Consider the following 27,407-nt stretch of genomic DNA (forward strand, 5'->3'; position numbering starts at 1 on the left):
TCCCTGGGGATTTCAGGGCCCCTGGGTCTGTCAGAAAGGCGGACCTTGAAGACCCTCCTCCAGTGGGATGTCATAGCCTCCACCTGCAGTCCCTTGCTGCCCAGAGGTGCTGGGGCCTGGTCACCACTCCCCTACCGCCAGATCCCTTCAGTTCCTTCCTCGCCTAGACTTGGGGTGAGTATGAGGGAGGGGCCAGGGGCTCAAGTTCTGGGCTTGAAAAGACAGTCTATAGCTCAGCTTGTGAGACAGGGGACTCGGGAGACAGACAGGACCAAAGACTGCAGCGGAAGGATCCCCCTGGATTCAGAGCTTGGGAGGGGGGCAAGGTACTTGTGGGTTTTTGTTTGTTTGTTTTTGGTTTTTCAAGACAGGATAACTGGCTGTCCTGGAACTCAATCTGTAGACCAGGCTGGCCTGGAACTGACAGAGATCCACCTGCCTCTGCCTCCCTAGTGCTGGGATTGAAGGCGTGTGCCACCACCGCCCGGCTGTGTTGGGGGGGGGGGGACCGTCCAGCTGTGGAGGGGGAAGGGGGCGGACAGGGAGGCATAGGCAGTGAGTCTTCACAGTCTCGGCTTCACTGAGACTCTTTCTTGGATTTTGCACTGATGGGAAGGGAGGTAGGGGGCGGAGCAAAAAGTAATCTTAGAAGTCCAGGACGGGGAGAACTGGCCTCTAGTGACTTGGCCTTGGGAATAGGGGAGGGGCAGCAGGAGGGGACGCCAGGGATGACAGAGGGTGTCCAGGGAAAGGATGAGGATGTGTGAGGTGGACAGGATTGAGAAGTCTCAAGAAGCAGGCAGACATCCTTCCTGCATCCCCTCAACTCAGTTTGATTCTGTTTGCCTCTGGATGCCCTATCCAGTCTATGGTCAAAGGGTGGTGATTCTCTACTGACCAATCCCTCTCCCCATGCCCTGGGGAGTGCAGCAGGCTTTTTCATGACTCTCCTAAATCATGACATGGAGACTTATTATTAATTATGAATGCTCAGCCTTATCTTATGCTTGTCCCATTAGCTTTTTGTTTGTCTGTTTGTTTGTTTGTTTGTTTGTTTTCTGAGACAGGGTTTCTCTGTGTAGTTTTTTGTGCCTGTCCTGGAGCTCGCTCTGTAGCCCAGGCTGGCCTCGAACTCACAGAGATCCACCTGGCTCTGCCTCCCGAGTGCTGGGATTAAAGGCGTGCAGTACCACCGCCTGGCCCTGTTAGCTCTTATATCTTAATTTAACCTGTTTCTCTTCATCTACGTTTTGCCTCAGGACTTTTTACCTTTTTCGTTCTGTATGTCCTACTATTCTGCTTCCTCTGTCTGTCTGTCTGGCAGCTAACTGGCTGGCCCCAGGTGGCTCCCTGTCTTTCTCTCTTTTTCTCTCTTCTCTCTCTTCTTCCCCAAGCCTAGATTCCTACTTACTCTCTCTGCCCACTAGCCCTGCCTATCCCTCCTCTGCCTAGCTATTGGCTGTTCAGCTTTTTATTAGACCAATCAGGTGCCTTAGGCAGACAAGGTGAAACAGCAACACATCTTTACATAATTAACAAATGCAGCATAAACAAATCCTTACCTAGTTAAACAAATATTCCACAACAAGGGAAGCCTTGAGAGATACCCAAGTTTCCCAGGGCTCTATGAGTTTCAAACTGTTGCCTGCTCTCTATCCCCACCTTTAACCCCATAGTCTTCTCTCTGTTTTCTCCTCATCCCCATGTCTGACCTCTGGGGGGAAAAAAAAAACAAAATGCAGATTTATTTGGTAACTGGATTGTGTGCCTGGCTTCTGTAAAAAGCAGAAAGTCGGGGTGGAGGTGAGGTGTGACAGAGGATTGTGACTTAGGTCCTTTTACCAGTCCATACTTCCATCCCCTAATGCATACCCAAACCCTGGGCCAGCCTGCGACCCTGTCCCCAACTGTCCTGGGACACACCCCCTCACAGCAAGTAACATGCCAGAATTAGGAGTTCACAGTGGGTAGTAAGTGCCTCTTTCTATTTTCTGCCCTGGTGGGTCCATCAGAATCTCGAAGGCTCCAGAGGAGAGGGACTCTAGGGTCTGTGGTGCGTCTGCAGGACAGGCCCCACTTCCCCAACTCTACAGTGACGCAGACTCACTTGCTGCCAGGATGGAGTGAGACTGGGGTGGGTAGAGAACCCAGAGACAGAGACGAACCAAGACCCAGCAGGAGAGAGGGAAAGAGACCCAGAGAAGACAGACAAAGGCCAAAACAGAGACCCAGAGACAAAGAGGAACCAAGACCCAGGGAGAGAGGGCGATAGAGCCTCAGAAAGTGAGACAGATCCAGAGATCCAGAGAGAGAGGCATAGACCCAAAGGGGAAAAGATAGAGACCTAGAGAGAGGGACAAAGAGCCAGAGAAAGAGGGACTAAGGCCAGAGGAGGGAGACAAAGACCCAAAGAGAAAGGGTGAGACTCACACACGGAGACAGACAGAGGCGGAGGAACCAGATTCCCAGAGTGGTGGGGACAGGCGGGAGAACACTCAGAGACAACCGAGGAAAGGTGACGAACCCGCACGGCGGCGCCTGCAGAGGGAGGCGACGAGCCAGCCAGCGCCGCAGCCCCTGACCCGCCCTCTTGGCTCTTGCAGGCGCCTCCTCCCGCCGCAGCTCCGCCGCAGCCACTAGCGTTCTGCGGTCCCCGCGCCTAGGACCGCCCAGGAGGCGGGGCCTGACAACTCAGGCGTGTGGTCTCTCGTCCGGCTCCTCCCTTCTTCCTTCATAACCCCGCCCCTTCCACTGGCCCACCCATCCCAGTGGTTGAGAAGCTGTAGCGGGCTCTCCCGGCTGCGCTCCTCCCTTCAAGTACCGGCGCCCACTCCTTTACCCATCTCTTGGCCCTCTTGTCCGCAGTCTTTGTGGTTTAGGCCTCATTCCCTTTCCTCCACCAGCTGGAAACTTTTGCCCCTCCCGAAGGTCTCGTGGACCACCCCCCTGGGTATCTGACACCGAATCTCTCCATTCCAGCCCTGACCCCCCCACCCCTGTGTCCAGAGAAGCAGTGAGCGTCTTTCCCCTAACAGGTGTCTCATTCCCCGTCCTCCATCCCACGAGCCTAGCGGCTCCTGGAGCTCCGAATGCTCATTTTTAACGCCCCACTTTGCCATCCACTTATTAGTCCCACCTTCCTCTGGACCATTGAGATGTTTCCAACCCCTTATAGACCCCACCCATCTACCTGTGTCTCTTCCATCCATCGGACCCTCTTCCTAACGAAGTCCAAGTTTGCAGCTCCAGCAGGACCTGGTGATGTATGTCTGTCATCCCAGCTACCGGGATGAGGCTGAGACAGAGTCAGGATAGCAAACCTAAGGCCTCAGTGGACTCTACAGCTTGCCGTCTCCCTCCTCTCTAGCTTCCATTCAGAAGTTCCCAGGCCTCTCCTTCCACCCCTTCCCACTGTCCTGCTGTCTTCCCTTCTCTGTCTCCTGTCAGTTTTTTTATTTAATCAGGTTCCATCTCCACCTCCAGTTCTGGTCGTCTTCCCCCCGCCCCCGCCCCTAAGTGAGACCCTTCCTCTCATTGTCCCGGACCAATAAGATTATTGATTTCTTGGGCTTCCAATCACTGTTAACCTAATCAAACCCTTCCCTGTGCATCTGCCTGTTCAGTATAGGTACTGCCTGGCAGGACTTTAGGCCAGTGACCAGTTTGGTTTCTTTTCGTCAGCTTCTCCTCCTGTGGTTCCTCTCTTTTAAAAAACAGCCTATCAGGTCTTTTTTCTTTTTTGGGGGGCGGGGGTGATAGCGTCTCATGTAACATAGGCTAGCCTCCTCACTCTGTAGCATGACCTTGAACTCCTGATCCCCCTGTCTCCACCGCACCTGTCTCTTTCTCATACCTGGCTCCAGGGTCTCCATTTTCGCTGGGCTGCTGAGTTAGGCATTTTTAGGGTTCCCTTGACGCCCCGCCCTCTTCTAGGTACGATCCAATCCCTGAGCCTTCTGTGCAACCCCACCTCCTCTAGCTAGGCATGGTCGGAGGCCGTCTAGCTGTGGCCCCGCCCAGCTCCTCAGCCCAATCAGCTCTTGTCCTCCCTCCACCTACCCAATCGCGCCCTCCTCATCCAGTCATCGTCTCCTCTCACCCAATCACGTTTACCTTTCCATCAGGGCCCCGCCCCCGCGGCCCCGCCCCCAGCCCCACCTCCCCGTCTAATGCTGAGCTCAGTGTGCGTTTGGTCGTTCCCCGGGCGCCAGGGGGCCGAGGAGCAGCAGCCGCCACCGGCACCAACGCCGCAGCCGCCCGAGTCTCCGCCGCCGCCGCTGCAGAAGCAGTGCGCGCAACTCGGCCCCGCCGCGTCCCCGGCGGGTACCCCGCTTTCCTGCGGGCCCGGGGGCCGGCGCGCCGAGCCATGCCCCGGGCTGCCGGCGGTGGCCATGGGGCGGCACGGCGGCGGCGGCGGCGACAGCGGTAAGATCGTGATCAACGTGGGCGGCGTGCGCCATGAGACGTACCGCTCCACGTTGCGCACCCTGCCGGGGACCCGGCTGGCCGGGCTGACTGAGCCCGAGGCGGCCGCGCGCTTCGACTACGATCCGGGTACGGACGAGTTCTTCTTCGACCGCCACCCGGGCGTCTTCGCCTACGTGCTCAACTACTACCGCACCGGCAAGCTGCACTGCCCGGCCGACGTGTGCGGTCCGCTCTTTGAGGAGGAGCTAGGCTTCTGGGGCATCGACGAGACGGACGTGGAGGCCTGCTGCTGGATGACCTACCGCCAGCATCGCGACGCAGAGGAGGCACTCGACTCCTTCGAGGCCCCCGACTCCTCCGGCGCAGCCAACTCCGCCAACGCCGGAGGTGCCCACGATGCAGGCCTGGACGACGAGGCGGGCGCCGGAGGCGGAGGGCTGGACGGAGCAGGCGGCGAGCTCAAGCGTCTGTGCTTCCAAGATGCGGGCGGAGGCGCCGGGGGACCTGCCGGGGGCGCGGGCGGCGCGGGCGGCACGTGGTGGCGGCGCTGGCAGCCCCGCGTGTGGGCGCTTTTCGAGGACCCCTACTCGTCGCGGGCCGCCAGGGTGAGCGCGCTCTCCGAGCACCCTTAGCTATCCTAACCCCTCTGCTCCCGGACACTCCATCTGAAGTCTACCCCCCAACCCCCGGACTCCCCAGTCCTCTGGAATCCCTTTTCCCCTGCAGCCGGAGTTCCCTGCGCCTCTGCAAACACACCCCTCCCGAACCTTCAGCGTCTCTCGGGCCTTCCAAACTCCAACCCACTGCCCCAAGTAATCGTAGATCCTGGGAAATGGCTCCCTAACAGAAAATCTCCTGGAGTTCCCTGACAGTTCACCCTCGCCTTTCCCAAACACCCTCTGAGACCTTCAGAATGTCTCAGGCCCTCAGAATGTCCTCAGCCTCTCCAAAACTCAACTTCCCGTTTCTCGAACATCCCGAAGCCATTGACTTATTCCCGATCCTCGGTGTCCCAAGGTTAAAAACACTGCCTCCCGTGTCGTCGTCCCCCCAGACTCTAAAGTCCCCTCTCCAACTCCTCCTCTTTGAGCACCCCCCTCATTCTCCCTAGGCCTAACTTCTAGATCTCTGTTTCTCTCTAACTTTGGACCTCCTGGCTGTTTGTGATCTTCTGCTCTTAGCTTTCAAAGTTCTAGAAGATCCCCACCCCTACAGAACCCACAGGGCCTCATTGAGCCTCCAAACTACTGGTCAGGACAGTTTCCCCAGGACCTAGCTGCAACGCTGAGTCCGGAGGTGTGTGTGTGTGTGGGGGGGGGTGTCCCTTTGTAAACTCCTCTCCCAGATTCTTCTTTCACCCTCTTCACCAACCCCCTGCAAAGGACTTCCCACAGTCAGGACTCACTCCTCTTGTGTCTCCAAAAGGGCCCCCATAGCATACCTCTCCTCTCTAGCGCCCTCAGTATGTGTCTCTTCCCCCCTCCCGAACTGCCCACAGTTGCCAGCGGATCCCTTCCCCGCAACTGCACACTTCTCTGCTTCTGGGATTCCTTCCCATATCCACTTCTCCCTCCCCAGGTACTTTCTCATTCTAAGTGACTTTCAGAAGTTTGAGTTCCCTCCAATCTAGAGACCTTTCTCCTGCTACCCACCACCAAGTCATCAGCCCAGATACTTCTCAGATGATTTCAATTCCCACCCCCACCCCCTCTTGGGTTCTCTGCTCTCAGCCTTGCCTCCCCTTTCTCAAGCTCTCCCTACAATCACTCCTATATTTGCCTCTCCCTGATGTAAACCCAGAATCCTAGAAACCCCTCGATACCCTCAAAGACCTCTCCCGGAAAAGTTTGTAAGCCTCGGTAACTTCCCAGGCTTTTTGGATACCCTCTTGATAGCTCTGGCCAGAGCTTTCCCTCTTCCTAAACTTCCTCCGGGTGGGGAGACCCTGGAGGAGGGTGTGTGGGCATAGCCAGGTGGATAAATTCAGGAAAAGAGAGGGCACTAGCAAAAGTGGGGAACAGAGAGCCACTCCTCCCCCCAATTCTCCCCCCCCCCCCCACCGCGCCGCGTCCTGGGCCGGGAAGGACGCAGAGCCGCAGTGCCGCATTCGGGCTGGGGCGGGGAGGCGGGGGGGGGGGGGAACCGGAGGCTTCGCATAAAGTTTTAGTCCTGAGAAGCGCTGAATTGGCAACATTTGGGGTTGAGTTGGGGGGAAGGGAAAGAAAGAGGGGCAGGAGGGACATGGCCCCAGATGCTCCTTTTGGCCTCCCAGCATCTCCTCCCCCACTCGATGGCTTGGGGCGCCCTTCCTTCCTGTGTCCCCATTGAAGGGTGCTGAGACTGTGAGGAAGTCTGTGGGTGATGGTCAGGCTAGGGGTCCAGAATGGCTACGAAGGTCACTCATTTACTTATTGAACCGATTTATTTACTTATTCTTTATTTGTTTGTTTATTTGAATATCCGCTGTGTGCCGGGTACTTTCCAACCTCCAGGGGGACCTTCTTGCAAGTTGGGAACACAAACCACCTTCAAGCTCAGGGTCCAACCTTCCCGGCTCCGCTTTCCTTTCTTTATAGAGCCTTGGTACCCTCGGAGTCACTTCAGGGGAAACCAGCCCGGCACCTGTGCTCTGTAGCGGGTGCCCACCCTTCCTTGGGCTCCTGGGAGGGAAGGGGTTAGGCAAATTATAGGCCCGGTGGCCTTTAACTGCGAAGCCGAAGCCATAGGTACTGCGGCTGCGCGCCGGCTTGCGGCGCTTCAGCCTGGAAGGAGTTAAGGCCACCAGGCCACTGCGGCTGCGCACTGCGGCGGGGGAGCTGTCCGTGGTACTGGCCGCCGCTCGCCCTGCTCCGGGCCGGGCCGACCCGCCCCCACTGCAGTACCGCAGCCTGCTGGTTGGGGGCGGGGAGGCCCCAGGCATGCGCTCTGCGGAGACCTCTGGCCTCTTCTCCACTGCAGAGAAACCAAGTCGGTGGTCTACGCTACTGACCACTCTCCTAGCCTACCCTAGGGCCCAGGGCCTACTCATCTCCCAGTTATTAGACTCTGGCCCAAAGTCCAGGCTCCTGAATTCACCTCTCCAGAACCATAACCCGTCCCCATCCACAAGGCTTCTCAGTCCTCTTCCCACTTCAAATTCAAATTCCCCCCACTTGGCCCCCTTCTCTGGCCTTTGCTTGAGGTTAAAAGTCCAGACCCACAAGCACATGCCTTTCTCCCATAGCACCCTTTGCTTTCCAACACCGCCCCCCCATCCCTAGGACCTTGACCCCCTAGCTCAACTTCTTCCAGATCCTGATCTAGCCCCCTCTTTCTTACTATGTAGCAAGACTCTGGGTCTCCCCCACTTTGACAAAGCATAAGCTACTCACTCCCTAGTTGCTGGACGTTGGCCCAAAGTCTAGGCTCCTGAATTTACCTCTCCAGAACCATAACCCTCCCCATCCACAAGGCTTCTCAGTCCTCTTCCCAGGAGGCCTTCTCTCTTCAGCTTCCCCCACATCCACTCTTTCATTCCATCCCCAAACTACCCCCAGGTCTCTGTTTTTCATTTGCTAGGGTCCTTAGATCCCATCCATCTCTGACCCCCTCATCCTTGCCCCAGCTAACGGATCCACTGTACCCTAGTAACAGCTCAGATCTCACTGTGTTCCAGGCACTCAGCCAAGCACTGTTTTTGGAAGCAAGCCCTCTGTACACTCACCAAATCTTCATAACAATTCCATTAAAAAACAAAATTCAGATCCAGAAAGCTTAACCCTTGCTCCAGTTCGACAAATTCAAACCCAGGCTTTTGAGATGGGCCTAGTGGCATGCAGTTCTGTCATTCCAGCTACTCAGGAGGCAGGAGGACTACAAATTCAAGGCCAGCCTGGTCAAATTAGTGAGACCCTGTATCAAAATTAAAGTTAGAGGGCTAGGGATGTATCTCAGGAACCAAGTGCTTATCTGGCTTGCATAAGGCTGTGAGTTGCATCCCGAGTGCCACAGAAATAAAGCCCTGTGTCCCCACGTGCCTTCTCCCTTCCCCAGCTCCGTGTGGAGTCCCACACCTCTGAGACATGAGTAGTGTGGTCATCTCTCTCATGCCCATCCCCAAACAGACTATCTGAATCCTCCTGGGGGACTCTGATATGGAACCCAGCAAGTGCTCTTCCCCTGGGTCAGCTGTGGCAATCCTGCCCTGAGCCTCTGTTCCTTTCTCAGAATGGGTTGCTAGAAGTGGCAGAACCATTAAGTGGGGACACTTAGATTCTCGTGGGATATGGCCCTGAGGTGGAGAATGGGAAGCCATTAGAAGGGTTTTTAGACTCCAGTGATGCAAATGTGTTGGTCACCCCCATTCTGTCTCCCATCCTCCTGCAGTATGTGGCCTTTGCCTCCCTGTTTTTCATCCTCATCTCCATCACCACCTTCTGCCTGGAGACACACGAGGGCTTCATCCACATTAGCAACAAGACGGTGACGCAGGCCTCCCCAATCCCTGGGGCTCCCCCAGAGAACATCACCAATGTGGAGGTGGAGACAGAACCCTTCTTGACCTACGTGGAAGGCGTGTGTGTGGTCTGGTTCACCTTTGAGTTTCTCATGCGAGTCACCTTCTGCCCGGATAAGGTGGAGTTCCTCAAGAGCAGTCTGAACATCATCGACTGTGTGGCCATCTTGCCCTTCTACTTGGAGGTGGGTCTCTCAGGCCTCAGCTCCAAAGCTGCCAAGGACGTGCTGGGCTTCCTACGCGTCGTCCGCTTTGTTCGCATCCTGCGGATCTTCAAGCTGACCCGCCACTTTGTAGGCCTGCGTGTGCTGGGCCACACACTCCGGGCCAGCACCAACGAGTTCTTGTTACTCATTATCTTCCTGGCTCTGGGGGTCCTCATCTTTGCCACCATGATCTACTATGCTGAGCGAATTGGTGCCGACCCTGATGACATCCTGGGCTCCAACCACACCTACTTCAAGAACATCCCCATCGGCTTCTGGTGGGCTGTGGTCACCATGACCACCCTGGGCTATGGAGACATGTATCCTAAGACATGGTCTGGGATGCTGGTTGGGGCGCTGTGTGCCCTGGCTGGTGTGCTGACCATTGCCATGCCTGTGCCCGTCATTGTCAACAACTTCGGCATGTACTATTCACTGGCTATGGCCAAGCAGAAATTGCCAAAGAAGAAAAACAAACACATCCCCAGGCCTCCACAGCCTGGCTCACCCAACTACTGCAAGCCTGACCCCCCGCCTCCACCCCCACCACACCCCCACCACGGCAGCGGTGGCATCAGCCCACCACCGCCCATCACCCCTCCTTCCATGGGGGTGACTGTGGCTGGGGCCTACCCACCTGGACCCCACACACACCCTGGGCTGCTCAGGGGTGGTGCTGGGGGACTGGGCATCATGGGATTGCCTCCTCTGCCAGCCCCTGGTGAGCCTTGCCCACTGGCTCAAGAAGAGGTGATTGAAACCAACAGAGCAGGTAAGGCTGGGGCAGGACTGGGGGGTGGGGGGACCTGGGGGAAGGTGTCTCTTGGGGCCAGGCAGAGTGGGGTGGGAGGCAACAGCAGACGGAGAAAGGACAAATGGCTGGAAGGCTAGAGAAGAGGCAGGAGGAGCATAGAGACAGGCCTCCGTGTGCAAGAGAGTTTCTGAAGGTGGAACTGTAGCCAGGCTGCTCTGAGAGGCCCTTGTGAGAGTGTTTGTAGAAAGAAACTCGGAAACCCAGGTATGGTGGGGCACGCCTCTCATCCCTTGGAGGCACTTGGTACCTCCCATACTTCGGAGGTAAAGGTAGGAGGATCAGGAGTTCCAGGCTAGCCTGAGCTACATGTCCCTGTCTCAAATGAAAGAGAAAGGGAAAGGAAGGAGGGTGGAGGGGAAGAGAGATAGCAGGGCCCATGGCACTCCCTCATAATTCCAACACTGGGGGCTGAGGAAGGAGGGTCAACACATGTTTGAGGCTATCCTGGGCTACATACATACGGAGACCCTGCCTCAGGAAAACAAGCAAAGAATGGTTTTGAGTGGCTTCCTGGGCCACTAGTCCACTCCCCTTCTTAGAGACAATTTCCTAAGAAAGAGATACTCCTATTTGTATTTGAGAAAAAAAGGGAAGAGAGAGAGGGAGAGACAGAAAGAAAAAAGAAAAAGGAATGAGAGCCAGGCATGGCGGTGCATTCTTGTAACCCCAGCACTTAGGAGGAAGAGGCAGGAACATCAGGATTTCAAGGCCAGCCTGAGATACATGAGATCCTGTCTCAGAAAGGAACTGTGTAAAACCCAGAGAGTCTCCCATGACTCGTAGGAAGGCTAGGGATGGGCGCCATTACAGTATGTGACTGTGGCAGCCTGAGCTGGGAAAAGTAACACTGCCAAATACCACCTTGTTTAAGAGAGGGAGACAGATGGAGTGGGCGGTCAGCAGGACAGCGTTCAGGACCCACCTGCAGGCAAAAGGGACAGACCTGCGAAGACCAAGGGCCAAAATTAAGCGGGTTCTGTGGGCAGAACAGTCAGGGTGCAGAGCTGCCAGGCAGGGTCTGCGGAGGACCTGGAAAAATAGGGATCCCCAGAGCGTTCCAGAGAGTTCTTGCTACGAGCAGAGTCAGCCAGGTCTAGTGGAGCACACCTGTTACCCCAACTTTTGGGGAGCTAAGGCAGAAGGATGAGGTGAGTTCAAAGCCAGCCTGGGCTATAGAGCAAGACTTTGTCTCAAATGAATTTTTAAAATAAGGAGACAGGCCAAGAAGAGCAGGGAGGAGACGAGAAAGCTGGGGGTTGTGCCTGATTTTGCGTGTTGCGTGTGTCCTGGGGGACTCTGTTTCTTGCAGGCAGTGACTTGGGTGTCCTGGAGGAAGGAGGTGAGCCCCCCCAGGCCCTAAGTAGGTCAAGAAAATGAGCTAGTCTGCCCGGCCCCCCATCTTGTTCCCTTAGCCACTGACCCAATTTCCCATCCATTAAAAATAGATCAAGTCAGAACCTAGGGGACCCCCACCTCACCCTCCCTCACCTTCCCAGCCCTTCTCCACCCTGCCCTTTGCAGCACCCTACACTTGTCCCTAAGCAACCACTTCACAACCCGTGACATCCTCCCTGTCCCCCGCCAGCGCTCGGCACCTTAATGCTGGTTGTGCCCAGCACCCACCTTTTTGTTTTGTTTTTTTGTTCTTTCTTGGGGGGAATCTCACTATGTACCCCAGGCTGGCCTCAAACTCAGAATCCTCCCGCCTAAGCCTTCCGAGTGATGGGATGATAGGTGGGCACTACCATGCCCATTCTGCAGTAACCACAGCAGCCCCAGCTACCCTCCCAATACCAAGTCCGGATACTCACAAAGCTCACCTGCCACTTTCTAGCACTCGTCTCTGTCCACACCCTCCATCCCATTTGCCCTCCCCACTCTCCCCAGCCATCTCCCCAGCAACCCTGTATCCCATGTCCCCAGGGTCACTCTTGACTCTCCGTCCCTCCAGTGCCCCTTGCTGTCACCTTCTCCCTTCAGTCTCTGTCCTCTGTCTGTGACCCCTCACCTTGCAGTAGACCCCCGCCCCAATGGGGACCCTGCAGCAGCTGCATTGGCCCATGAGGACTGCCCCGCTATCGACCAGCCAGCCATGTCTCCAGAAGACAAGAGCCCGATCACTCCCGGAAGCCGGGGTCGCTACAGCCGGGACCGAGCCTGCTTCCTTGTCACTGACTACGCCCCTTCCCCTGATGGCTCCATCCGAAAAGGTGAGGTGCCCTCCAGGGGCTCCCCAGAGACCCTTCCTCTCTCCCCAGCCCAGGGGAGGGAGGAGAGGGGATGGGGGAGGTGCGGACTTCCCTCTGTTCCCCCCTCAGCCCCAAACTGCCTTCTTCCCTGTCCTTCCCCCTCCCCTTGAGCCCCAGGTTTCCTCACCTCTGTTTATTTCATCTCCATCTCCCCCACCCACCCTGACTCTCTGGCCTCTTCCCTCACCCCCAGCCACTGGTGCTCCCCCACTGCCCCCCCCATACTGGCGTAAGCCAGGCCCCCCAAGCTTCTTGGCCGACCTCAACGCCAACGCAGCGGCCTGGATATCCCCCTAGTGGACGAGCCCCCTTCCCCCTAGGGTAAGTAGTTCCCCACCATGGCCCCTCCTGACTCTCTCCTTCCGTACCTCCGACTAACCTCTCTGAGAACATGCTCTCCCACTGACCGAGACCCTCACCCATGGTGGACAGCTGCACCCAGTTCCTGACACTGACCCCACTGTCACCCCAGGACTTGCCTAGTCCTCACTAACACTCCAGAACTAACCCAGCCCCAACTTCCACCTCTGACCTGCTCACCCCCATCCCCCACCCCACTGCTGACCCTACCTTCACCTGTCTGCATCCCTCTCTGGGTATTTTCTATCCAGTCACTAACATGGATTGTGTGCCTGGACACTCTTAAGTGCAGGATGTGAGTGAGCCAGGCGAGTTCTCCCCGATTCTGAGCTGGGTTCACCCTGAGCAGACTTAGTCTCTGAGGGCCAAATAGAGAACAGATATAGACCTAGCAGAGGAGAGACAGGGACATAAGAACTAGGAAAGCGGGCCAAGCTAGCGGCCAGGAGATGGATGAAGAGAGCAGCTCACGAGGCTGGAAGGAAGCTAGATGATCATCTCGGGACCAGAGGATGGGGACCTAGCTGGAGCCAGGTCTGTGGAGATGAAAGGGTGAAGAGTCGGAGGCCAGTGGCCAGTCAAGAGGGACAGGAAAGCCAAGCGTGGTGGTCCACATCTGTAATCACAGCACAGGATGCTGGGCCAGGGCCATTGTGAGACTGAAGCTAGCTAGCTAGGGCTACAAAACAAGACCCTGCCCCCACCCCAAATTTCTTGTTGTTTTAGCTGCTACACTTTGGGACACAGCAGAGGTAGCTGTTACATTGCCCCACCATGAGGAGGAAAGGACTTTTCTGGCAGGCTCAGGTTCTCTCTGAGCCACTCCCAGACTTGACGTGTTCTCTCAGTGTGGACAGTGCTATCTATGATTGAGGGTAGGTACCGCCACAGCCAACTTCGGGAAACCTGTCTGAGAAAGTCACATGAGACCTGAAAGGACCAAAGGCCACGTGCACAGGCCCTGGGTGCGGAAAAGCCTGGGGGGCTGGTCCCTTGGCTGTACAGCTCTTCCCTAGAATCCCCCAGAGGGGCTGGGGTGTGGCTCAGTGGTGGAACACCTGCTTAGCACATCCAAAGTTCTACTTCCCATTCTGCAAAAACAGGAAGGACAGCATGATTGAACTGGGGGAAGGAAGGGGTGCCAGAGCATCTGGGCCGAAAGCTCAGTGCTGGGCGAGGCTAGCTGCTGTCTTACACATGACTAGAAGTTGCCAGAAGGGGTTTATCTACTACCTACTCATCCCAGAAACAACACAGCACCTCCTTTAGAAATGTACACACATGAAGAATCCTTACTCTCAGCCTAAGGCTGTATGGAACCTCCATATTCCAAAGACCTCCAGGGAGTGCCAACTGGGAGCAGACAGGTGTGAGAACCTAGGTTCTGGGCTGCTAGAGGGGCTGTGTGCCTCTGCCTTCCATGCCATTCCTACACCCTCCCCATCACCTTCCATGTCCATCTCATCAATCCTCCCCCCTTCCTCCCATCTCCCCCCACCCCTGCTTGAACCTAGACCTCTATTCCTTAACCTTTGTTGAGGGGTTCCTGGTGGGATGGAGGGTAAAGCAGAGTGTGTGGGGAAGGCCGGGGACCCCAGTGGGGTGGGTGAGGCCCTTGCTTTTCTTGCATATGATACCAAAATCCATTCACCGAACTCAAATGATGGCCGGAGCTGATGGGGCTGACTGAACTCCCTGCCCCAAGATCTTACCTCCTCATCGGCCTGTCCCCATTCACCCTCTGACCTCCTGATTCCTGTACCCAGCCCATTCCTCTCGCCCTTGGTCCTCCCCTCCCAGGCCACCCCGGAAGCTCCTGCCATATTTGATGTTTCTGGCTGCCCCATTTCACTGCTCCCATCACCCCCCGGAAAACACCAGAGAGGAGGAAGACGTCCAGGCGTTTCTCCGTCCCCCCAACAGCGAGCCTGTGTTGGGGAGCCCCCCATCTGCCTCCCATTCCCCATCCTTGACTCTCTGTATTTCTGTCCCCAGCTCTTGTCACCGCCTGAGACCTCGCGAGACCCTCGGGTTTCCCCTGTCCCTTCCCCCCAGGTTAGCAATTGGGAATGGTGGGAGGGGGTGTCCCGAGACACTGGGCTTCTGTCCCCCTCCCCGGGCACCCTCCTGCAGTTAGAGCATCACCTCCCAGCCTGGGATGCTTGCTTAGAAAAGCCATCCCAGTCCCTGGTGCTGGCAGAGAAAAAAAAAAAAAGAAAAAAAAAAAAACAAAAACAAAAACCTCCCACCCACATGGTCCTGATGTGGGATCCCATGAGCTGTGTGACCTTACTGCTTCCTGTCACCAGCAGATCCCATCCATATTTGGAATCCTTCACCTTATCCCATGTCCTGGACTCTTGAAAGATCTCCAAGCTGAGTGTAATGGCTCATGACTCTTAGTCCAAGGCTACCTACCTACTGAATTTGAAGTCAGCCTGGGCTAAATAGTGAGTTTGAGGCCAGTTTGGGCTACATAGTGAGATTGAGGCCAGCCTGGGCTACATAATTTGAGGCCAACCTAAACTATATAGTATGTTCTAGGACAGCCTGGGCAACATAGTGCAATTGAGGACAGCCTGGGCTACACAGTGAACTCTTACCACAAGGTCCCAGGGAATCTCCTCCCCCTCCTGCACCAGGCCCCCAGCTCCCCCCCCCCCGCGCAGCCCCCTCCACCAGCTGCTGCCTCCACCCCAGCCCCTGCCGCCCACCATCCCACCTCGCCAAATGCTGCCTTTGGGCCTCAGATCAGGGGACCGTGGGGAGGGAGAGAAGAGGGGTGGGCAGGTTGGGTGGGGAGGCTTAGTGGGCACCACCCACCTCCTAATCCTGTCTCTCCCCTTCCCTGTGTCTGTACCTTTCTTGTGGATGCCCACTGACTGCGATTTCTTCACCTCTCTCTCCATCTCCTCGGCCCGCCCATCCTGCCTATGGGTGTCTCTCCTCTCCACCCCTCTCTCTCCCTGTTGGGGTCTCTGTGTGCCCTCACCCTGGCTCCCATCCCCACGCCCCCTCCACCCTTGTCTCTGCTCCTTCCCCAGGTTACGAGAAGTCCCGCAGCCTGAGCAGCATTGTGGGCCTGAGCGGGGTGTCCCTGCGCCTCGCGCCCCTCGCCACTCCCCCTGGCTCACCCCGGGCCACGCGCCGAGCTCCCCCGACCCTGCCCTCCATCCTCTAGTGCTTCCCTCCCCCCTGTGGGGGGACTGGGGGTGATCGGAAGATCAAAAAGAGCTGGGAGTGGGGGGTGGGGAAAGGGTTCTTTTTAAAAAAAGTCACTAATAATATGCAAAAGAGATGATGCCAGCAGACACCCCCGGCCTCTCACTCCCCACATACTAGAGCCCCCAGGATAGAGGGGGCGGGGCCGGAGCCTGTGCTCCCCCACCTCTCCCTCTCCAAAAAAAAAAAAAAAAAAAAAAAAAAGCAAACCTCAGGTCTCCATGAGCCATAGAACACCCCTCCCATCGACTCCTGTAAATAACTAAAAGCTGATTCCATCTTGGGGCACCCACCTCAGTTTGCATGCCTCCCGGACCCCCTCTTCAGCAATAAGCCGCCAGGAGCTGCGTGCAGAGAGTTGGAGGGAAGGCTGCTGGGAGCTTCTGGGGTCGGGGCTGGCATTTTAGGGGTTTCCTGATCACTCCCCAAAAGGGCGACCCACCCATCACTAATCGATTCAGGAAAACCAAACAAAAAACCCTCTAGGAACATGTACGGAAAGGAAAGCAGGTTAATCAGCCGCAGCCTTGAGGAGCTCAGCTGCGGGGTGGGGGTTCTGCCAGCTGCTCCCGGGCTTGGAGGACTCCAGCTGGTGCATTCCACCCACGCCCGCCTCCAGGGATCTGCTGCTCCCTCTAGTCACTGCATGGACTTAGCCCTCCAGGCCCAGAACCCTCCACCCCACCCTGTCTCCACTCTATCCCAGAACATGAGACTAGCACCCTAAACTTCCGGAGATTGACCCTGGCACCCTGCACTCCCATCCCCGCGCACGCCGGCGCCCCACACTCCACACCTCCATCATTCCACCCATCCACCACTGACCTGGCCTGCATCGCAGTGTTCTTCCACCCTCCCAGACCCTTCCCTTGTATCCCTCAGCTCACTTTCAGCCTCCAGGACCTGACAGTCCTCATGGCCCAAACATTACCCAGACACACCCATATACATTAAGCTCACCCCCACACCCCACACCCCGACAGCTCCAACCTCCTGACATCACACTCCTCAGTCCCAGGCGTCTCTGATGCAAGACCTTCCTGAACAGGCTCAGCCTGTCTGATTCCAGGGAGCTCCCACCCCATCCAGCATCTCTGTCTAGGCAGCCCCTTCCTCAAAGCCCCTTTCACCGAGATGGTGCCAAAACACACAGAGTTTCCCAGAGTGTGAGACTCCTGTTCCCTGTTCCCTCTTCGTGTGCTGTAGTTTGCAGAGTGCACAAACGACCAAGTAGTTAAAACATGGACGCGCCAGGCACAAGCGCATACCTGGCTGGTGCGTCCTGGCAGCGCAGCAGTTGGGTGTTGACCTTGAAAGCAAGTTAAGGACAGTCAAGCACACAGCTTGCCTAATGTGCTAAGGTCCCGGGGTTCAATCTCCGGCAACCCCTCTTCCCCTAAAACAGCCCCAAAGTGATCATAGAAGGTGTGGCCCACGTGGTAGGAAAAGAGGACATGCCCACCTGGGCTAGGACCTCAGCCTGCCCTTCCCAGCGTTCCTTGTCCACCATGTGCCACGTTCGCAGTGGAAAAAATCCCATCTTGGCTCCAGTATGCTACCTCCCCCAAGCCCAGAGACCACACTGGTCCCAGAATCCTAAACTCCCCTTTGGAGCAGGGTGGTCAGCAGAATTAGCAATCTCTCCCTTGTTCCCACAGCCTCAGGTTACCCTCCCGCCGCCACCAGAGTGTCGGTGGGAGTGTCCTTGGGCCCAATTCTTGATGCAACGATTCCTATGCAAGGGGCATTTTGAGTCCCCCCGCCCCCAGCCTTCCCTTGGGACTCTAAACCCTGGTGAGACAGGGGTTGAGGGGTGGGGTGGGATGTGGTAGGGGCAGGGTAAAGGGCTAGGGGACTCCAGACACCAGGGTATGGGGTGAGGACTCCTAATATTGCCAAAGGGTTCAACTTCTTTAAACAGCCCCTATTACTCCGCCCCCCAGACCCCCGTCCCTCAAAAGAGACAAATGGGGCGGGGAAAAGGGGTAAGAGTCCTTTTTGAAGGATACCAACCACTTCCCACTGTCTCTTCCTGCTCTCCAGTTTCCCACACGTATTCAGCTTTTTAGTTAAGCTTTAAAAAAAAAAGCTACCATCATTATAAATGTCTACAAAACGTGATTTTTGCCCCCTTCATATCTCCCAATTTACCAAATAGTGTGGGGTTCGGGGAGGGAGAGCCAGGTCCTGGTCTCCCTTTTCCCCACGGCCGCCAGGGTGCCTGCAACTGCACGCATGCGCTGCATGACGCGCCCCCACACACACATACACACACGCACACACGCATGCGTCGCGCACCCCTCCTGCGCTGGTGGGGGGGACGCACGGACTTAGGGCTGGGGGCGGGGCGATGGGGAGGAATGATTGGCAGGGGGCAAGGGGGTCTTCCTGAGCTCAGCAGCTCCCCTCCTTCCCCACACACTCACAGCAATAAGTTTCTCTACTTCTAGTGGGCAGACGGGCCTGGCCTGGCCTGGCGCGGGAGGGGCTGGCCAAGGGGCGCTCTCAGGGATGGGGGCGGGTCCTGAGTCTGGGGGAGGGGAGGTCTGCAACTGGTGCTAACGGCGGGTCTTCCTGGCCCACCCGCAGGCAGGGAGGGAGGGGTCGGTAGGCCCCTCCCCCAAGCCTCCCCCACGCCCACCCAGGGTGCATGAACCACCCATGCAGAAGCTGCCGCATGTCAGCCCTCCCCCACAAAGAAACAGTGTCATGCCCCTCCCCAGCCCAATAAATGATTCCTTTTCATTTAAAAGTGGCTTTTCTGATTTGGATTTGGGGTGCACAGAGGTGGGAGCTGGGCTGGGTGATGCCGGCCTATCATCCCTCTCAAGGGGTAGGGGGAACACAGCCTCGGCTGGGAACAAACTTTCCCAGAATCCCCCAGTGAGGGGCTGGGATGTGGCTCAGTGGCAGAGCCCCTGCCAGGAATCCCCCATGGGACCTGATCTTTTGGCGTCCTTGGGCACTGGGGCAAGTGCTGGCTTTGCTTTCCTTGATGGCAAACATGAACAGCCCTCTTAACAGGAATATATGAAAGAATATACAGGAACTTGAGTCCTAGAACCCAGGGAGAGTGTCCTAGGTATGCAAGATGCTTATGAAAACTGTCTTCATGTGTGATTACCAACTCTGAAGCCAGACTGGAGTCTGGGTCCTGGTTCACTCTTTTTTTTTTTTTTTGGTTTTTCGAGACAAGGTTTCTCTGTGTAGCTTTGCGCCTTTCCTGGAACTCACTTGGTAGCCCAGGCTGGCCTCGAACTCACAGAGATCCGCCTGGCTCTGCCTCCCGAGTGCTGGGATTAAAGGCGTGCGCCACCACCGCCCGGCCCCTGGTTCACTCTTCCTGTGTGCCCCAAGGCTAGAAGCTCAGCCTGTTACTAACACTCTGAAAGGGCCAGAAAGATGTATCTCACTCCCTCAGCAATCGCTCAAAGACGCTGAGGAGACAATGGTTTGCCCAGCACATAGTGGAACACCTTTACTTTGTATTGTACAGTAAATACCGACCCTAGGGAGGATCTCACATACTATAGCAGCCGAGGACACCCCTCGCACTCTGGTCCCCAATTAGGAACACAGCCATGGTGAAGGATCCAGTCAGGTGTAGTTTATTTCTTCAGTGCCTGGAGCATGAGGGACCTGAACACTATCCTGTGAGCACACGGACCTTCCCCCACCCAAAAAAGAGGGCAGGACACTGGGAGGTGATGGAGGCCGCCTGCAGGGGACAGGCGTGCTGAAAATAGGAGCAGACAGGACATCCTTGCCATCCATGCTAATTCTGTCTCCTTAACAAGAGTGGCCGTTCGTGCCTCCCTGGCACCCGGCTCCTTGGTTTAGGGCCTTGATTTGGAGCCCCAGTGGGCGGGGGTCCTGGGGTCCCAGTAGGGTTTGTCAATGCCAAAAAAGTGCCAGAGGGCAGCATCATTTCAAAGTGCAAGCCAGGAGGGACACTGGGACAGCCCCTGTCCTTGGGGCATCTGGGGCAGACTGGATCATTGGGGTGTGGCAGGGGGTGGAGCCTCAGGTTCCTGGGGTGGAGCAGGCCCAGATTCCGCCCCTTCAGCCTCCTCCTCGTCAGAAGCCACGCCCTCCTCCAGCCTGAACACTTGGCGCACAGTGCGGGTGGTGAAGGTGAGTGGGCCACGCCTGTGGGAAAAGAGTCCATAAGTGATGGGGGGGGGGAGGCGCACAGATGCAGACAGGGACACGAGAAGCTGAGATCAACGGCACCTGAGCGAGGGGACTGAAAAGCGCAGGTTCGGGAAGACAGGGGAGCCACAGCCTCCTCCCCACCCCAGGGTCCCGTCCCCATGCAGGCCAGGTCTTACTCTCCTCTTTTGGGTGGCTTACCGGAGCCTGTTCCTCAGCGTGGTCACCTCCCGGTTCATAGACTCCGCTGACTCTGTGACGTCCTCCAGTTCCCGCTGCAGCCGCCGCCGGCCAGCCTGCGCCCGCGACGCTTCCTCCTCTGCTTCCTCCAACTGCCGCTTGAGCTGCTTCAGGCGGAGGTTGCCTTTCTCCAGCTGAGTGGAGGAGGGGACCAGCTCATTCTCATGATGCCCCCCAGTGCCTAGTAGTGGTGACCTACTGAGACCTTCACAGTTACGGCAACAAAATATGCACAAGACGGCTGGTTGTTGGGCAACCGAGACTAGGCTGCCAGCAATCCAAGGAGCAGAGGACACCTAACCCTCCCAGTGAGATTCTGCCTCCCATCCATTGCCTGTGGTCGTTGGGGTCCCGAGGGAAGGAGACAGGGATGAGCCTCAGGGGCTGCAGGGTTTGTGAGCCCATCACTCATGCTGGGGTGAGATTTCTTGGTGCTGCAGCTGTCTGAGTCACCCAGGGTCCTGTAAGGGACCCCAACACACTCACTGGTTTACCAAACTGGCCTGGTGGAATTAGTCCCTTGACCTGTCAGTGCTCTGTCTGGTATGAACATGTGGCTCCTTGGAAGTCATGTGACAGCATTGGAGGGGCACCAGCACACTCAGAGCAGCCCCCCCCCCCCGCCCCAGGACTGCTGGGTAAGAGGCCAGACCTAACATAAACTTCCTCATGTCCATGTCTCTGATGAACCCAGAGACCACACCAAATTCACCCTGATCTCCCCAGACACTGCCACCTCTCTCCAGGGTAAGAACACACACACATCATGCGACTTCATTTGTCTCATGTAGTGCAGGCTGGCCTTGAAATCCGTATGTAGCTAAAGATGACCTTAAACTTCTGGTGGTCCTGCCTTCATCTCCCAAGTGCAATGCTGTGGATCAAAACCAGGGTCTTGTGCATGTTAGGTAAGCACTCAACCAACTGGGCCACATCCCCAGCCTGACTTCACTTCTTATGTTCCTCTCTCTAACTATACTGATTCATTCTGCTTGCTTCATTTCTTCAGGGACTTTGAACCTCCTGCTCTTTCCATCTGGGTGTTCTCCTCCTATCAGGTCTTAATTCAAATGTCACCTCCATAGCCCTTTCCAACACCCAACTTAGGCTCTCCATTCTTGTGTCTTCATTCTTTTCTTTCACAGCCCTCACCAAAGTCTGGCATTATCTTTGTCTGGTCGTGTGTATACCTTTCCTAGGCTGGTAATGTGAGCCCTGTGAGGGCCAGGACCTTCTGGAACCTTCCCAGCACCTTACTTCTAATGCCTAGCAATGTGCCTGGCACAAAGGCCATGCTCCATAATCATCTGTGGAATGAATAGCAAACATGGCACAGCTGAGCTTTTAAGGTCACGGGTATTCTATCTGAGCATAGACCTGGAGTCACATACAGGCTCTGTCACCTACAGACTACAGGCTATTTTTCATTGTTGCTCCTGGTTTGAGAAGGGGGTCTCTCACTGTAGCATAGGCTCTCCTGGAACACATAGCGATCCTCCTGCCTTAGTTTCCACCATAGCTGGGATAACCCACTGAGCCACCTGCCAGGCCAGGCTAGCAGTGTTATTTTCTGGATTTGATCCCACTACCCACTGTTTGTGGTGATGTCAACTGCTCACCTGGTCCCGGAGCTGGTCGGCCACCCTGCGCTCTTCATCCACCTGAAGAACCACCTCCTTCAGTCGCTTCTCGGCTCTGCGCACCAGCTTGCCCGAGAGAATGCGCTCTCTAAAGAGAAGAGCCCGGGAAACCCTCTGTCACCACAGCACTTTTGGTGCTGTCCCATCCTTGGGTTTCTCCCCTCTTTCCTATTTTCTGGCTCCCTCCCACTCAGCCAGACACTGGTACCAAGCTTCCTTCTGTAGGACAGCTATATCCTAAAAATGTCTCCTGTGATGTTAATGGTTTTAAGACAGGGTCTCATGTATCCCAGACGGCCTCAAACTCACTAGGTAGCCAAGGATGACCTTGAACTCCTGATCCTCCTGCCTCCACTTCCCAAGTGCTGGGATGATAGACATGCACCATCATGCCCAGTTTATACAGTGCTGGGGATGAAGCCTAGGACTTCCTGCATGCTGGGCCCCAGCCCCAACCTGCCTCTGGATGCATAGCAATTCACATCCCCTCCAGACCAAGGTGAAGATGCTGAACTGGAAATCAGGAATCCCAGACAGCAAGCCTGTCTGATCTATTTTTCTATACATCACATAAAGATCATGGGCATCACAGCTGTATAGATGGCAGCCAGGCACCTACAGATGTAGACTGTTGGTACTGCAGTCCCACAGTGTCTCAATAGTATGGGGGGGGGGATACCTGCTGCACTGGAAGTCCCTTAGTGATGAGTTTGATTAGCACAGCAGCTCCTGACAGGTATTATGGGAGGTTTGGTGAGAGGAAACTCAGCCGCTATTGCCATTGCTTCTTGCTTCATTTCTCTCTCTGTCTCTGTCTCTCTCTGTCTCTGTCTCTCTGTCTCTCTCTGTGTTTGTGTTTGTGGGTGTGGGTGTGGGTATACGCCATGTCATGTGCTATGGAGGTCAGAGGACAACTTTCAGTTGCCCTCCCCTTTTCCCACTGGATCTTGGGTATCGTATTCAGAACTCGGTGGCAAGCTCACTGAGCCACCTTACCAGTCCCTTCTAAAAAATGTCAATCTTTTGGTTGATTGATGGGGGCACAAAGGTCTTTGCACCCACAGATCACTAGGGAAACCAGGAATGTTAAACACACAGGGACCTCCTCCCAATGCAGGAGATAAAATACCTGTTTTCCCTCCCAGAAGGCTCAGAGTGGATATTGGTAATGACCTGCTGACCTTTTTGCTATCTGTGGTGGCAGACTTCACCCACCTTTTGCTATAGAGGCAGACCTCATCCAAATCTCCCAGAATGATTACCCCAGATTCTTCCCTCCCTGGACCATTACCTATCCTTAGAAGATGTCACATGTATTTGTGGCCTTCTGACCTCTATGCTATTGGTCACTAGATTCTAGGTCCACCCTCGTGGTCACACGTACTTTGTAGAGAAGTTCTAAGTCACACCTTAAGCTTTAGTGTGCACCTGGGATGGGAACAAATGGACTGATTGTTGCCTGGAAACCTTCTCCCACATTGTACTGTTTTAAATATGCTGGCAATGAACTGCCTGGCATTAGACTCCCCGAAGTCTGCTCCAGGTCGATGAGGTCAGTCTGCACCGGGTTTTCCCTCTCATCTCTTCAGGGTTAGCTTCTCTGAAGTCTGCTCCAGGTCGATGAGGTCAGTCTGCACCGGGTTTTCCTTCTCATCTCCTCCCGCGGTTAGCTTCTCTGTCTGATACCCTCAGCTGATGTTTTCTTCTGTTTGATAGTTAGTTTTGTTTTGTGGGTTTGTTTGTTTTATGGGACAGGCTCTCACTGTGTAGCTTTGGCTGACCCAAAACTCTCTATGTAGATCAGGCTAGCCTCAAACTCACAGAGATCCACCTGCCGTTGCCTCTGAGTGCTGTGATCAAAGTGTGTGCCACACACCTAGCTTGACGGTTCCTTTTTTTTTAGTTTAGTTTTTCAAGACAGGGTTTCTCCATGTAGCCCTGGCTATTCTGGAGCTCACTCTGTAGACCAGGCTCAAACTCACATAGATCCACCTGCCTTGGCTTCCGGAGTGCTAGGATTAAAGATGTGCACCACCACTGCTCCGCTTGATGGTTACTTTTAATTAACTTGACACAACCTAGAATCACCTAGAAAGTCTTGACGAGGGACTGTCTAGATCAGGCTGGGCTGTGGGCGTGTCTGTGGGGACTGCCTTGACTGTTAATTGATGTGGGAAGACCCAGCCTACAAGTGGGTAGCACTTTCCCTGGGTTTGAAGATGGGCTGAGCACAGGTGTGCATCCATCCTCTTTCCTGTTGGCTGTGGATGTGACCAGCTGCTTAGGATCCCTGCTGCCTTGACTCCCCCAGAACAGCGGATGAGACCTGGAACTGCAAGCTGAATAAACCCATTCTCCCTTAAATTGCCTTTGTTGGGGTGCTTGCCACAGCAACAGAAGCGAAACTTGAACTCTGTGTGTGTGTGTGTGTGTGTGTGTGTATGTGTGTATGTGTGCATGTGTGTGTATGTGTGCATATGTGCATGTATATGTGTGTGTGCGTGTGTGTGTATGTGTATGTGCATGTGTATGTGTGTGCGTGTGTGTATGTGTGCATGTGTGTGCATGTGTATGTGTGTGCATGTGTGTGTGCACACATGCATGCGGTCAGGGGACAGCCTCAAGTGTCAGTCTTCATCTTCCACCTTGTTGAGGCAGGGGATCTCTTTGCTGCTGTGAACACAGGCTGGCTGGTCAGTGAACTTCCAAGGACTCTCATGTCTCTGCTCTCTTGCTGTGGGAGCGCTGGATCACAGACACGCTCCAGTGTCTGGTTCCCGTGGGCGCTGGGGTTTCGAGCTCAGGTCCTCACACTTCACCCACTGGGCCAGCTTTCTAGCCTGGCTCTAAATGTGAGAATGTGTGGATATGGTGCTAAATACAACTGCAGCCATTTTGTGACCACGAGGGAAGTACATAGACATTGACCCAGAGCACAGTGTCCTTTGATCTAAGACATCTGTTTCTGTGACGGTTTGATAAGGGGGGTGTGGGGCGCTGAATTCTCACTCCTCACCCTTAGCATGTGACTGCAGCCTCCCACTTTGACAGTGAACTTGTGCTGTCACAGGACTTGCTGTGCTTATGACTTACAAAGCAGTACGGTATTAGTTCCGAGCCCCTGGAAGCCACTGATAGTGGCCCTTACTCTTGGGACCACGGCTCTGCCATGTAGGCAATCCTGGGCTAGCCTGCTGGAAAATGAGAGGCCACAGGGAACAGAACCGGTCAGTCTAGTCATCTGGGCAAGGCCTTACATGTGCTTGAGCCCAACCAAGAACAACCATGTAGCCAATCCTCTGACCAGCAAAGGTGCAGCAGACAGACCAACCAAACCCACACAGAAAAGCCTGCCAGCCAGGGCCGAATTCGAAGCAACGATAAACTCGTTTTAGGTCACCAAGTTTTAGGTGTTTTGTTACACAGCCGTAGGTAGCTGCAATCCTGCTCCTAAACTGGACCCTCCACTGCAGTTCCTTCCAGGGCAAAGCATCCGCCCTCCTCACCTGCTTTCCTGTTCCAGCTGCTCCTCTGCCTGGGCCAGTTTAGACTCAAGAGCAGCAATCAGCATCTTCTGCCGGGCTCGGGCTCCAGCATCCTCGTCACCCAGGCGACCCCGAAGTTCCTGGATCTGCCTCTCCAGCTGCTGCCTCCCGCTCTCGGCCTTGGCTGAGAAACTGCGTTCAGCAGACAGTTCTGTCGTGAGGGACTCCACCTGCGGCCGGAGAGGAGATGGGGCACTGTGTGACGCCCCGGCAGGAAGCTGGCGGCAGCCCACGGTACCTCCTGGGGTGAGCTGAGCCAGTGGCTGTGGCTGTTAAGTGCACAGCATAGACTGGTGGTACTTAAGCACTCAGCAACAACACTCCAGCAAGCTCAGGAGAGACAACCTGCAGCAAATCGTACCTTTTACTTTTCAATGAACAAGAATGTTTTAAATTTATTTAAAGTTACTCAAAATTATTTAAATCTATTTAAATTTAGTCTTAACCTTTTTATTTGAGATAGTGTCTCATGTAGCCCAGGTTGACCCAGAACTCACAATGTACCTGAAGATGACCTAGAACTCCCGAGCTTCCTGCCTCCACCTCCCAAACGCTGGGATGACAGGCATGCACCATCACAGCCAGGTTCAGCTGTGCTATTTTAGTGAGTCCCAGAGATGGTCACAAACTTGTTTAAATGCTCTAAATTTATGGCTGTGAACTAGGCTATTTCGGGCCCTTCACACTCTGCTCTGCATCAGGGTCACCTGAGGAGCTTGTGAAGGGAGGCAGGCTCCGGCCCCTCCCACTAAGCGGCACAGCCAGCAAGACCTGTGGGGTCATCTGAGGAATGAGGCCTCCATTCATAGCAGCTGGCAGATGTGTAGACTCCGCCTTGACCCTGACAGCAGCACCTTGCCGTCCTCAGCCTGGAAGTCACAGGGCAGCAGCAGCAGGCGCCCAGCCCGGGCTGGTTAAAGCTTTTGCATCTCTCCTCCCAGGGCACATTCATGAGCCCCTCCTTCAGCCTTTGAAATCTTGATTGTAAAATGAAAACGGTGCCGGGGCTGGCTAGGACTCAGCTGGGGGAAGGTTTGCCTAGTATACAGGAGCCCTGGTTTCCCAGCACAGCACAGTCCAGTCTGGTGGTACATGCCTGTCATCACAGATGGAGGTAGGGGGATTAGGAGAGCAAGGTCATCCTCAGGCTACAAAAAGAATTCCTGGGCTACGGGAGACCCTGCCTACAAACCAAGAAAGAAAAGAAGAAGTGCTGTATAATGCTAAACAAACCAGGCGTGGTCAGTATAGGAAGGCTATGGGGGGGGGGGATTGCTGTGATCCACAGAAGCAACCCTACACTCCCACCTGCAGTGATGGGGTTTTTCTCCTGACTGGGCCAATAATGACAGACAAGTTTTCCTTTATTAATGTGTGAAGCCATCCATTCATATGTTAGTGTTTGCTTTTTGTAGCCCTGGCTGGCCTTGAACCTGTGATAATCCCCGTCTTAACTCTGGAGAGTCCTGGGATTACAGCTGTGAGCTGCCACACCTTGGTAATTCACTTAATTCCTATTTCAAGCGTGTCTGAGAGTCCTCAGAATTACAGATGAACTACAGATGAATCAATAGTCGTGCCTTCCTGACTTATACTCCTCTTCATCCTTCAGCATCACCTCAAAAGTCCCTGTTCGGCTTATTGAGTACGAGTGCCCCTCCCCCAAGGCTAGCGTGGGGGAGGCGGGCCCGGCCGGCTGTGCCCACCTGTAGCAGCAGCTTTCGGTAATGGTCCTTGAGCAGCTCAGAGTTGTTCTGTTCTTCCTCCAGCTCCTCTTCCAGCTGCCCCAGCCGCCCCTCCAGCTGCCGTTTCTCCTCCAGAACGGCTGCCCTAGAAGAAGGTGTGGTGTTGCTTCAGAGGGCAGGCCTGGAGGAGGACGCCCAGCCCACGGGGCCAGGACACTCACTTGCCAAGGTTGCCATTGGCCACCTCCTCTGCCATCTCGTCTCTGTCCTGCTGGGCCTGCCTCCGTGCTCGGTCTGAGGCAGCCAGTTCCTGTATGGACCAGTCAGGGGCAGAGGGATGAGGAGGTTAGGACATTGGTGTTAACCTTTCT

At 55.4% G+C, this 27,407-nt stretch overlaps 2 protein-coding genes across 4 annotated transcripts in view; one reads left to right on the forward strand and one right to left on the reverse strand.

The window, feature by feature from the left end:
• Positions 1 to 4,169: 4,169 nt before the first annotated feature.
• On the forward strand, positions 4,170 to 15,964 carry Kcnc3 (potassium voltage-gated channel subfamily C member 3). 3 transcript variants are annotated; one of them, XM_059278185.1, is made up of 5 exons: positions 4,170 to 5,033; positions 8,794 to 9,901; positions 11,253 to 11,282; positions 11,959 to 12,153; positions 15,597 to 15,964. In XM_059278185.1, the coding sequence occupies exons 1-5, from the start codon at positions 4,170 to 4,172 to the stop codon at positions 15,731 to 15,733; spliced, it is 2,334 nt and encodes a 777-aa protein (XP_059134168.1). In that variant the 3' UTR covers positions 15,734 to 15,964. The 3 variants fall into 3 exon arrangements, with proteins under 3 accessions (XP_059134168.1, XP_059134159.1, XP_059134152.1); XM_059278176.1 differs by lacking the exon at positions 15,597 to 15,964 and adding an exon at positions 12,386 to 13,375; XM_059278169.1 differs by lacking the exons at positions 4,170 to 5,033; positions 15,597 to 15,964 and adding an exon at positions 12,386 to 13,375 and having other exon boundaries at positions 8,745 to 9,901.
• A 3,342-nt stretch (positions 15,965 to 19,306) lies between these two features.
• Positions 19,307 to 27,407, reverse strand: part of Myh14 (myosin heavy chain 14) — a 61,241-nt gene continuing 53,140 nt past the window's right edge. Inside the window, exons 37-42 of the mRNA XM_059278196.1 lie at positions 27,258 to 27,346; positions 27,058 to 27,181; positions 25,313 to 25,521; positions 21,786 to 21,894; positions 20,128 to 20,300; positions 19,307 to 19,923 (exon numbers count right to left, since the gene is read on the reverse strand). Of these exons, the coding sequence (XP_059134179.1) occupies positions 19,770 to 19,923; positions 20,128 to 20,300; positions 21,786 to 21,894; positions 25,313 to 25,521; positions 27,058 to 27,181; positions 27,258 to 27,346 (858 nt within the window). The 3' untranslated portion in view covers positions 19,307 to 19,769. The remainder of the gene's footprint in view (positions 19,924 to 20,127; positions 20,301 to 21,785; positions 21,895 to 25,312; positions 25,522 to 27,057; positions 27,182 to 27,257; positions 27,347 to 27,407) is intronic.

Source organism: Peromyscus eremicus, chromosome 1, assembly GCF_949786415.1.
Source record: "Peromyscus eremicus chromosome 1, PerEre_H2_v1, whole genome shotgun sequence".
Classification (NCBI taxonomy): domain Eukaryota; kingdom Metazoa; phylum Chordata; class Mammalia; order Rodentia; family Cricetidae; genus Peromyscus; species Peromyscus eremicus.

Bases quoted from the DNA above. Each gene is read 5' to 3' on its own strand.
- Kcnc3 (XM_059278185.1), top strand. From the start codon at position 4,170: ATGCTGAGCTCAGTGTGCGTTTGGTCGTTCCCCGGGCGCCAGGGGGCC. The intron at 5,034-8,793 runs GTGAGCGCGCTC...ATCCTCCTGCAG, and splicing joins ACTCGTCGCGGGCCGCCAGG to TATGTGGCCTTTGCCTCCCT. The intron at 12,154-15,596 runs GTGAGGTGCCCT...CTCCTTCCCCAG, and splicing joins TGATGGCTCCATCCGAAAAG to GTTACGAGAAGTCCCGCAGC.